The following is a 12,793-nucleotide window of genomic DNA, read 5'->3' as shown; positions in this document are numbered from 1 at the left end:
GTTCATCATCATTCTTAATTAAGCTAGGTTGGCTCAACTAATGCAATTGCGACGTGACGTGCTTTTGAGTGAAAGATTGCATTCTTTCCAAAAAAAAGTATTAATACATGCTTAGAAAAGAAGGAGCTACATGGACTACTTTTCTTCTTACATTTTTTTTTTTTAAAATCATATTATATCTTGTAATTAAAATTATAGAAGTACTATGCACGTGTTCAAAGTCTAAAACAGTCTAATAATTCAAGAACTTTAGGAAGTGCATGCGCATGCACCAAATCTCTTCCCTCGGGCCATCATGATATCTTTAATTTCCAATTTCATATTTCTAATTCCCTCGATCGGGAAATTTCTTACAATACTATATGATGATCACAGGAATAGGAATGATGCCGCATGGTGTGTAAATGTCGAATATATATATATATATATATATATATATATATATCTTGATTTCATAATTAATTAATTAGGTACTGGATCATGTGGGATCTTTGGCACGAGCTTGCTTGTCATAATCTATAAATGAAATGTTGTTATTCATGTCAAAGATGCATCCTTGTCATCAACAGTGTTTTTTATGGATATTTACGTATGCAGCAGTACTTTCGTTTATTATCGTAGTTGTTATGTTTTTTTTAATATATTATTTTACGAAAGGTAATTTTCATGGTACAGATTGCTTACAAAATTTACCTCGTTGAGTGCAAGGTGCCAGGAAACAGCCACAATATGACCGCGCTAGCTCGTGGAAATCCGGACTATCCAAGGACTACACGACACGTCGACATGCATTGATCATAAATAAAGAAAAAATAACGACAAAACTAATTATTAATTTATAAATGTTATTTTTATACAAGTTGGTGCATAGGTCTCAAGATACAATAAACAAATTCATCCCTCCCCCTCTCTCTGTCTCTCTCTCTCTCTCTTACTTTCTCTTTCTCTACAGTACATACAAACACATGAAATTAAGGACTCAACTAGCTCTAATAATTAAGCTAAGGGCCCCATCAATGCAAACCAAAATAATTCCACCCCAATTTCCATCTACCCCCAACATGCACTACTACTTTTCCCCTGGCCAAGTACTTAACAAAGTTCAATGCTTTTTTTTTCACCAGTTCTGGCTTGATTAAGTAAAATACAGTGCTATATATTCATGCATGATGTACGACTTAAATCCCTTAAGTCTGTGCTAATTATATATTAATCACACCTACCCCTATTAACCAAGTCACCTCCCTTTTTTATTCTCTCCATCTTCTACCTTTCCATGTCAATAGGTGAAAAGGTTTTCCCCATTTGAATAAAGCTCTTTGAGTTCCCAAATTTGCTTTTCTTAATTTGGGACTCAACATCATCATAATCTTCTTCTTCCTGATCTTCATGATCATGATCTATTTCCTTTGTCAATGAAACATACTCCACCTTTTCGCCAAAAGCTTTAACCAAGATCAGATAGAAGCACACTGCAAAAACTGTGATTGCAATCAAGAACCAGCTAAACTGGATGTTTACCAATGATTTAGCCCGGTGAAGAGTCTCGTGCCCAGAGCACCGGACCACTTTGTGACCCTCTTCAAGGTGCATGAAGCAACCTTTGGAAATCAATTCTGGTGTCCAGAGCATGAATCCCATGACCATAAGCCAAATACCTTGGAATAATATGCTGGTTGACCTCACAAAGCTGACCAAGAAACTCTTGGGCAGACCAATTCCCATGAGAGTGGTGGCTAAAGAAACGAAAATAACAATCTGTAGAAGCAAATGGTATTGGCCTTCCGGGCCCATGTGATCGGCTGAGTGAAGGTGAAAGAGAAGAAACTGCTGTGCAAAGGCTATCGCACCAAGCAGTTGGGTTAGCCCATGCTGAGCTTTGGTGCCAATTCGATCAAGAACTATGGCAAAGGCGGCGTAGACGAAGAAAGTCATAGAGATGGAGGAGTGCTCGAAGTTATGGAGATGGTTGGAGGGATAGTTCCATCAGGGTCAAGGGGCTGGTGTCTGTCCGGGCCAATGAAGAGCTCCATGGCGATGGAGGCAGAGCAGCCACCCATGATCAAGAAGAGCTCCAAATACTTGAATCTTGGGGCGGGGAACCATGGGGGAGAGGTATAAGAATTTGGGTACCGAGCATGGAGCTTGATATGGTTAAAGAGGTGCCAAAGACCAATGAGAAAGAAGCCAAATCCAGGTGCAACATGTCCTACCAAAGTTCCCATCTTTTCTTTCTTGGTTTTCTTGGTCTTAGAGGAGCTAGCTAGGGAGGGGAAAGCACAAAAATAAAAGAGAGGGAAAAAGAGAGCGTGTGTATGTGTTTGTGTTTGGGTGTGTGATGATCAAGAAGGAATAATTAATATAATGGCGGCGAGAGATGGGGTGGGTTTTAAGAAGGGGGCCGGGGTTTGAAACGCTGAAAGATGCAAGGTGGGCTCTCGAGGCTTCTAATTAGTGGTAGGTTTGCAAGTTTGAATATGCTAAGTTCTGACTTGGGGAACAAGATTTATCACAATTGACCAAAGAGTTTCGGGGAAGAATCTTAAAAGCTAGCAGCCTGTTTTCTAGAACCCAAAATAAATAGAACAAGCTGGCCAGACAACTGCATTATTCATTAGTCTCTGTAAATAACCAGATGAGAAAGAATTGAGAGAATTATACATAAGTAATGTTACCTACAATCGTGAATTACGTAAGTACCGTGCAGTTGTTTTGAAAAAGAGTGAGATCTATTATTAAAAAATTAATTTTTTTTCATGTGGATTCCGTATTTATTTATTTATTTCAAAGTGACTGGACAAGATTTGCATACTCACGACTGCAACTATCATTTCTCATTATACATATCATGAAGATCACCTAGTAAATCACCCTCAAAAAACAAAATCACCATCTTTCTTTTTTTTTGATTTGGGAAGGGGTTTCGAACAAGAGATCTCTATTTTGTAGGTTGTGGATTATGTCAACCAGGCCGTAAGCCTTTGGCTAATCTTCCTTTTTAAATTTCTCTATTTACAACTAGTAATTAGCATGTAATTACTTACTTTTATAATCTTTTTTTTTTGCAAGCCTCTCCGACGTTAGTAGTGACTAATTTCCCTTTCTCGATCGCGATCATCTTTTCAAAACAATATATTACTTTTGGGTTAATTGCCGTGCACGTAATTATCTAATATCTATAACTATGTATGTGTATATATTATGTGTATTAAAATACACATTTTTTAGGTTTCTAACTTCACTCAATGTACCTAAGCTTCTTAATCACCACTCATACTAACTTCACGTACAACGCACATGAGGATAAGATATAACTTCCAATTAATTATTTTCTTATCTTATTAATTTTAGGTCTAATTTGGGTATTGAGAATATTTGAGGTATTTTGAGAATATGTCACTACTATTTATTATTTTATTATTACTTTTCAGAATACTTGAGAATACCTCACTTCCCAAACGCAACCTAATCTTTTCATATGATAATGACTATATATATATAAGTGTGTGTGTTTATCCGCATGAGAGAAATTGAATAATATTCTTGTAATGTTCTTCTCCCATTTGCGACGGCGACGGCGTCGTCACATACCTTTAAATTCTGGCTTTGGACTTTACATAAACAGAGAATAGAATATTTAGGCACCAAATTAGATGACCTTTCTTATTATCATGTTTTCCTCTTCTTCTATTTTTTAATCTAATATATATTTTAATGGAATGATTATGCAATATAATTAAAATCTTAATAGTTTTCCACAAGTTGGATAATGATTTCTTTCCAACGGTCAACTCCATTGGTTTTCTCATTATTTCTTTTTCATTTAAGATGTCATTCACATGTTTTCATATATATCTAATCCTTGCACGACATTTCCTCCACAAATGGTCAACCTATACATTTCTTATGCTATGGAAATTTATAATATAATATATTATATTTTTGTTTACTTTTTATTTATTAAATATATTTGTACCAATCCGTTTATTAACTAAGATAATGAAACTTAGGAAAGTGGTGGAATCGTACTTATAGCCAATTTTAATATTAAGGCGAGATCTTTTGGGTCGATTAATGTATATATATAAGCCCATCATGACGAAACTGCAATTAATCACTCAAGTCAGCTATGACGTACTCTGCCAATTAACTTTGAGTCTTGAGATGATCAGAACATCCAATGCAAATCACATTTTCTTAATATATATATATATATATATATAGCTTTTAATTAATAATAATTACGTGTCATATTATATATATAGATTATTATATTGTCTAATAAACGTCATCGTGTACGTAATAAATGGGATTTAATTAATTATTAGTTGGTTAAGCAAATTAATATATAAGCTGATGAGAGAAAATTTTGCAAGATTAATTCCTCATTATAATGATCGAGGACAAGATTATTCTCGTCAAAATACGGATTATGCAAAGAGATTAGAGCTAGCGCGCCGGCTTCTTGAAAAGTCATCAAAAGTACGCACGTACGTACGTAGTATTGACTATTTTCTGCTTCCTTGCTTGAAAATATTACATGTCATTGCTGATCTTGATGGCAATATATTTTTAAATGGCTGCACTTAAAAGTCTGGAAATGAAAAGAAGCAGTAGCATCTATTTTATCGCAGCCAAGAAGCATTAATTTCACTAGGAACACTAATTTGAGCATTTCTTTTATTAATTAAGAAAACTATAGTTGCTATAAGCTCTTGCTATAAGCTGCTTGTTCAGCATATACTCTTAATGCAATGAATTGAATCCATGAAATCCGTAACAGGCATGGAAATCAAGATCTGCGCGCAGGAAGGTTTTCGAGTTGTTGCTGATCTGTCCAAAGGACTAATTAAGGACTTGAAGCTTGACCTTAGAAACATGTCCGTTAATGAATTGATCTGACCTAAAACATAAAGCTAGCTAGAGTTGCTATATTATTTATGGTATGTCTCATTATGTAGCATTGTGTTTAAGGTTTATGACATCATCGGCCTATAACATCCACAATACTTGGAGCATTTATTCGGGTTCTAGTAATAAATTCTTATTGAACTAATTAAATCAAAGAATAGAACAAAGTAAAGGACTTTATAAATAAGCAATAATCATTACAGCTATCATAGGACTTTATTATCTCATTCATGTTTCTGTCAAGCATGAAAGACAAAAGTATGACCCAAAAAAACCAGGAATATAGTCACTTAGAAACTGTAACAAATTCCTCCTTGGAGAAATTTAATATACATGTTAAGTCTTTCGACATTGTTAAGTACTCAATCATATGTAATAAAAAAGCGAGGTGTCTACATGATATTGAACCAACTCCTACTTCATTTTTAATGCAGTTTTTATAGCCTAATTAAATGTCCAAACAACAACAACTACACATATTTAACAACACATATAACAAGTTTAACAACAGTTCAATCGATTATAACCAAACAAACAACAAAATAAAGTTTCATCACTTAAACCAAAAATATATAACACCGAAGTTTCTCTTCCTTTTCATGCTCACTTGGACCAACAACTTCACCAGGTTCAAAGGAGATTACAGACACAAAATCTGGACATTATTTTCCATTCTCTACAACTATATCTTTTTCAGTATCTCGTCAACATGCTCAATACAAAATTCACATATAGTTGCTGCTCACAATCACAAACACCCATATTTAAAATCCAAAATAACAAAAAGTCACAAAATAGCATAGGCAATAGTTGTTGCTCAGCCACATGTATTTCAACCACATGTAGCTGCCCAGCTACTAAAACCAATTATAAAGTGTTTAATTACAATATTAAGTGGATAAGAACAACCCTAAAATATTGCACCAACAAAAGCCTACACATCTTCAAAAAGTTGAGATGGAGATGGAGATGGAGATGAAAATCTCTTCCTTGAATCCTCAAAAATCTCTTTTCAATCTTCATTATCTCCATATCAATCTTCATTTTCTCCATATCATTCTTCCTCTTTTTCTCCACTAGTAATTCAGTCCTATCAGAATTCAAATTGTTGGCTGCTTGTCTTCTTTCAAAAGTGCATATGGCTCTATCATTTCTCATGCGAGTTAAGGCCTCAACAAATTCAATATCGGAAGCTTCTTTAGCATTCATCTTTCTCTCCCTTTCTTTCTCAACCTTCTTGCCTAAAGGTTTCTTAGAAATGACATCTATGTTCATCTATCGTGTCGTCTCCTAGTGGAGTCGCATCGACTCCGCCACAGCTGAGCGTTTCCCATGTGGTTTCCTTCTCGTTGACAACATAAACATATGTTGCTGCTATTTTGGTTGGTGTCTCAATAAACACCAGCAATATTCCATGTTGTAAGTAGTCTTCTCAATCTTTTTATACATGATTTTGGCTCTTTCGATCAAAATATGCCAAGTAGTGAGAAAGTGAGAAGAGAATTTTAGCAACAAATTTTAAAATTAATGCAGTTAGAAATTCATACCTTATCCTGCTTCGTCCACCACTTGGATGCAATGATTCTACTTGGGCAACAGCAGCACAAAACTTATTTATACATTTTTGGATCACCGACCATCGATTGGTCAATGACCCCCCAGAACGATTTTTCATGCTAGGTTTTTATACTCATTGTAATAATCACTAATTCTCTCCCACATTTGTGAAGATTTTTGGTCTGTCCTCCATATAATATCCATGCTAATGTTGAGTCAAGCTGACGCAAGGAGATTGTCCTCCTCTACGGTGAAAGGCACACATTGTTATGTTTTCTTACTAGATGGCCTTTTTTCACTTTCCAATTGTGTTGTTTGGAGTACAACATTATCATGTCTGCTAGCTATTAGGGTGCTGGAGATATATACCATGTTCATTACTTTGTAATAGAGTAGTAAATAATGGATCTTCATCAAATGTGGTGTCCATCCTTAATTCAAGTATAATTGTACAAAATCATATCTATACTCATAATTGATCCACTGAGTTGTAAAAATAAATTCTATAATATCTATAAGTTGGATGCTCAGTAATGGAAACAAATAGCAACTGTTATAATCACTTGCTCAAACTACAGCTCAAACAAAACATCTCCACAAAATAATTGGAATGTTAGGGGGAAGGGGCTATTAGAAGCTGGTAGTTATTTATATCACACCAAAAAAAAATCAAATAGACCTAACTATAAATCAAATAGTTAGGTTCATTTTTCTAAGAATAATAGCCCTAACTATAAATCAAATACAGGGAAAAAAAAAAAAAAAAAAGAGCCTTATATATTCTCAAGTGAAATATAAAATAAGTATTGCAATTTCTAATTCTTTACCTGGCCCTCTCTCCCTTCGCTGCACCTCTCTTTTTTCACTTGCACTCTTATTAATGAAGTTTACAGTAAAGATTTGTTAGTTCCTATAATTGGTTATTTATTTCTCATAAATGCTTGGCTGTGATATACAGAAAACAATATACAAAAGGATCTGTATCTCACATACCTGCCCACAAGTCTCTAACAGTCTTAAATTGTGACTTGCTAATAAAGCATTAAAAACTTGATTAAAACATAGAAATTATTTTATATCATCAGTACCATCAGTTCTTGTTTACAGATTTACATGAGTTTCCTTCTAAGGATACTTGATGAGTGGGATAAATGGTTATTGCAAATGTTCTCAACAACCATTATCGGTTTCATATGAAGTTCCAACAAAGTTTGACCCTCAATCACGATTTATAATATGAGAGCAACCAAGTAACTTTAATTGGACATTAGCCTTTTGTTAAGAGAAGATGGTACTGTTGAAAAAGTAATGTTGGTAGAGAAAAGAACGTAGTTATAGGCTATATATAGGGACAAACAAAGATTCCAACTGCTCCATTATTGCTTGTGCGCATCTCTAACAAGGATATTATTAATTTCACTTAAAAATAGATGAATGTAGTCTAAGACATGGAGTGTTTTGACATCATAATATTTCTAGGAAGCATTAGATTGGCACCCAAACAACGAAAATCAGCTAAGAGAATGGCACCCCACAGATCAGAGATCCACTACCTAAACAAAAATAACAATGAATAGAAGCTTGGTATATTGAATAAAATGATTTCTCAAGTTAAGGAATGATTGATATTGAATAAAGTTTGGTATATCACCCCTTAGACCCTTAAAAATAAAACAAAATAGAAGATCATAAGAAACTCATCTCTAGACCCCAGAGATTCTAAATGCTGAATGAAAATTTTTAAAAATGTGATGACATTCTGCAGAAGAATGGTTGCTTTAAAACAAAAATCGTCACTACCTTTGGAGTCATTATGAGTCCCATAAGCAATTATCTATTCATTGTTTGCATAAGTAACAGAAATTTCACTAAAAAGCTCAAAATATGTACTCCAAGTTCCCGGATTTTATACAAGAAAAATACCGATCAGAGAGGAAAAGATAATAGAAAATGATGTAAAGTTTAGCCCATTAAAGTTTGTAGAAGTATTCAAAAAATTTTGTAATGAAAAAAAAAATCTTGAGTTCCTTCCAGGTCCTCAGAGATTCGAGCATTTTTTCCCTCCACACTGCAGCAGTTTGTGAGCTCCACCCAAGACAAACCAACCCGACAGAAAAATCCAATCAAGAAAACACCAGCTATCCCGCAATAGAGTAAAAGACGACCCACAAACTCCCAAATCAAAATGGCACTCACAAATCAACAAAACCCAAATCAGTATGGCACCCACAAATCAACAAAATGAAAATAACAATGAACCCAAACATTGGCACCCACACAAACCGAGCAAAATAAATGAGAACAATCAAGGCTGGGGTTTCAAATCTTATCGTGTTGTTGGTATAATATGATCTGGAGAGAAGCTTTGAGTAGTTGCTTGAAAGAAAATTTATGAGAAAGAAAAGGAAAGAGTTATGCGGGAGATAGGAAGAAGAAGATGTGCAAGAAAAGGAAAGGAAAAACAAAAAGAAAAGGAAAAGGAAAAGAAGGAGATGGTTGCGCAAAGAAGAAGATGTGCAAGAGAGAAGGAGGAGTCATGCGAAAAAAGAGATGATCGCAAGAAGAAAAAGAAAATAGGTGTGAGTTAGACCAGCGGGAAGGAAAAGGAAAACGACTATGCGATAGGAAATAATAAAATATTAGTATGAAGGTACTATAGTTTACTTCATATATGGAATGTGGGATGAATTTATTGCAGCTAATCTTTTAGATGAATTGTGTTTAGCTAATCCAACGTAGGTTCAATGTACATTCTCTAAAATATGACTTTTACTAGCATTTGGCTAAGCATATAATTGGTACCAAGTCCACAAGTCCTCATTTTATAGATCACCTAGATAGCTAGCATGCTAGGATTAATTGCGTCGATACATATATATTACAATACTACTTACATTTAATTTATAATAAGGCTAGCTATATTTTATATATCTGAATATTTTTACACCACACACCATTTATATGCATGGCATAATTTGATTTGTAATATTCAAATCATAATTAGTCCATAATTTGTAAGGTTGATCTAAAAGTTAAGCATGCAAGGTACGAGCTATTTTTCATTAGTGTATATATATAATTGGCTAGATCTTAACCTAGAGTTAAAATTACTAAAACTTGGTAGTTAATTTAGAGAAAAATTAACAATATTTTTGGCATTCTATAATGAAAGTTAATATATATATATATATACATATATATATATATATATATACACACACTAGAATATCCTACCATTGAAGAAATTAAAATAACTAGCTAGAGAAGAATTTCAGGAGTTGAAGCCATATAATCTCCGAATAAATTCAGAAGGTAGAAATGAAGGTACCAATATACATGAGCCACGAAACTTCTTAATCATGGGCTCGATGAATAAGCCAGAGCCTCCCAATGATGAACGATCATCCCCCTTCGACATATTATACTATAAATGATCGATGGCCATGGAATTCGATCTTGATCTTAAACTTCAACCAATCGATCCGATCGATCAAAATGTTTCATCATGAAGATGTTCAATCTCACAATGAAGATTGATCGAGGTATAAACAATCATTTTAAATGTGCTTGCCAGATATAATTAGCTGGTTGGTTAATGTCTGCAGGTGATCAGGTGGATGCAGGCCAGGCCAGTAATCGTGCATTTTAGTGGAAAAAGTTAGGTCTAACAAACACCATTAATGGTACTTCTTTTTTTTTCTCTCTCTTTTGGTCATGGGTTTCAAGGGACAAAATCATTCTAGAAGAGACATCCAGTTTTTTTCTTTTTCTTTCTTAAAAAGAAAACAAAAAGTCCAAGCTTTTGAGGACCCTAAATTATACTTTTGAATATTATATTGAAAATTAATCACTAATTTTTTTAAGCCCTAATTGAAATGATCTAATTAATATTATTGTAATATATAATTTTTGACAGTAAAAAACTTATTTTTATTCAATCACATCAATATTAATATTTCTTCTATTAATTGAATAAAAACTAAATAAATATGTATAATATAATTACGCATTTAAAGTTTCCATTTAAAGTCAATATATATAGTTTCCTACCTACCTACCTTTATTCAATCACATCATTATATATATGTAGTTAAGTTAAAGTATTTCATGATTTAAAGTCAATTAACTCATTCAGATTTATTTTATAACTAATGAATTCATAAAATTGTTCTAAAAAAGATAAGATAAGATCATGCTTCATTGCTAATTCACCCTGACCTGGCCTCCTAGACGTGACTCGCGCATTGTCATGCAGTGGCTTGGGAAAGGTGCATACTCCTTATGGTATCTCTGAAATTTTTGGAAGGACTTAATGGTAGAGTTAGAAGGGGTGAACTTTAGGGTGATTTATCAATATCGAAAATAAAATAGTGCGGTGAATTTTCTTGCTAGAGAGGGAGAGATGGAAAAGAACGTGATTTACGAAGAAAGTCATTCTTCACCTTTTTATTTTAAGGGAATTTTTCGGTTGGATAGGTGGGACCTTCCATCCTTTTAAAATAAGCAGTTTGATTGTCTCACTGTATTATGTGGGTTGGGATCGGTCTTATTTGGTTTTTAAGTATTTTTTGTTGGTTTTGATTTTTATTTGTTTGGGGTGTTAACACAATATTTCTCCGTCATAAATGAATATTTTATTAATAAATTTGGATCGGAACCACGCCGTGAGTGGTTGCCGACTATTTTTTAAAAAAAAAAAAAAATCCCTTGATCACAGCCAGGGCTGCGAGTGTTGAGCCGCTAGAGCGGGGCGCGAGAGCATGAGATGCGATGTCCCGCCTAGCTACCTAGTTATAGTACTAATTAATTACAACCGTTCCACATCATCATGAAAAATGATGCGGTTGCTCATGAGTCATTTCAATATTAGGTACTAAACCATTATCATTATACTTAGATCAAATTGAAAGCATCATTTCACGGTAATAGCTAGCTAAACTAGAAAATCGAGTACTGTCTATGATTCCAATCTCAAACCACTACTGCAAGAATTAAGCATATATAAGCGCTTGTGCAACACCCACGTACTTTGATTTGAGAGTAGTACTACTGAATCATATATGGCTTCCAAATCATGGGTCGTTCTTTCTCTTCTATCTTCCTTTGCCATTATTCTTGTCACCGGAGAATTAGATCATGGTTTTGTTAGGAGGCTAGACCGGAGGCTTCTCGGGCTGAAGAAAGAAAAGCTCAGCCATTTTCGTTTCTATTGGCAAGACATCCTCGGTGGTCGTAACCCTACAGCTGTACAAATCGTGCCACCCGTCAACACATCATCATCAACATTCTTTGGCGCAATAAACATGATCGATGATCCATTGACCTTAGAACCTAACTTGAGCTCTAAGTTGATAGGAAGGGCTCAAGGGTTTTACGCCTTGGCTTCGCAAGAAGAAGTTGGTCTACTAATGATCATGAACTTTGCCTTCATTGAAGGCAAATATAATGGCAGCACGATTACTGTGCTAGGAAGGAATGCGGTGTTTACGAAGGTCAGAGAGATGGCAGTGATCGGAGGCAGCGGACTTTTCCGGTTCGCTAGGGGTTATGTTCAGGCCAAGACGTACAAGTTTGACAACAAAAACGGGGATGCCACAGTTGAGTACAATGTGTATGTGTTGCATTATTGAAACTCTATATAATATATATATATATATATATATATATATATATATATATATGCTCAGGCCAACCTCACTTGCTCTGGCCTGTTACGTTGGGAGATCATGAAATATATATAAATATATATATATATATATAGCTCTTCCAATAATGTTGGCCACCTTGATCTTCTCCCCCGGCCAAAATAATTATCATTTAAATGTTGGTCACCTGGCGTGATCTTTATACTTTAATTTCAAGCCCAAATTTATTTGGGCTTGTCATGATATGATCTAACATAAAATTAGGTTATATAATTGCAATTAAGCTCTATCTGCTTCTTTTCTAAGGGTAAGTTTTAAACTCTGCTCATCATAATTTGTATTGTCAACCAATATATATGATATACTTCTATATATTATGATCATTTGAATATTTTATTGTAATGAACACACAAGATTTGAATTTACTATATCTGATTTTTATTTGAAGATCATGGAAAGGTTAACAATGAAGGGTATGTCATGAATCTAGTGGAAGTGTTAAAAGTACATTAATAGAGTTAATTATCCAATAAATTAAAAGAGGTGACACGTCATATGTTATGGCATGATCAGCTATCTTTTATTATCCTTGTCATATCAGGTTATTTTGCCAATTAATTTGTTTGTGTGATACGATCATGTTAATAGCTATATATATATATATAGATATATATAGAGAG

At 34.2% G+C, this 12,793-nt stretch overlaps 1 protein-coding gene and 1 pseudogene across 1 annotated transcript; one reads left to right on the top strand and one right to left on the bottom strand.

Annotated features, from left to right (window-relative positions):
* Window positions 1–1,088: 1,088 nt before the first annotated feature.
* Window positions 1,089–2,578, bottom strand: LOC121239655 (annotated as a pseudogene).
* Window positions 2,579–11,408: 8,830 nt separating this feature from the next.
* Window positions 11,409–12,402, top strand: LOC121239658 (dirigent protein 22-like). The gene is made up of 2 exons (XM_041136931.1): window positions 11,409–12,104; window positions 12,138–12,402. The coding sequence occupies exon 1, from the start codon at window positions 11,529–11,531 to the stop codon at window positions 12,096–12,098; it is 570 nt and encodes a 189-aa protein (XP_040992865.1). The 5' UTR covers window positions 11,409–11,528; the 3' UTR covers window positions 12,099–12,104; window positions 12,138–12,402.
* The last annotated feature ends 391 nt before the right edge of the window (window positions 12,403–12,793 follow it).

The sequence above is a fragment of the Juglans microcarpa x Juglans regia genome, chromosome 7D (genome assembly GCF_004785595.1).
Source record: "Juglans microcarpa x Juglans regia isolate MS1-56 chromosome 7D, Jm3101_v1.0, whole genome shotgun sequence".
Lineage (NCBI taxonomy): Eukaryota > Viridiplantae > Streptophyta > Magnoliopsida > Fagales > Juglandaceae > Juglans > Juglans microcarpa x Juglans regia.
Note: the sequence above shows the minus strand (reverse complement) of the source record. Positions and strands in the feature narration are given on the sequence as shown.

Coding starts and splice junctions, on each gene's coding strand:
- LOC121239658 (XM_041136931.1), top strand. CDS start 11,529: ATGGCTTCCAAATCATGGGTCGTTCTTTCTCTTCTATCTTCCTTTGCC.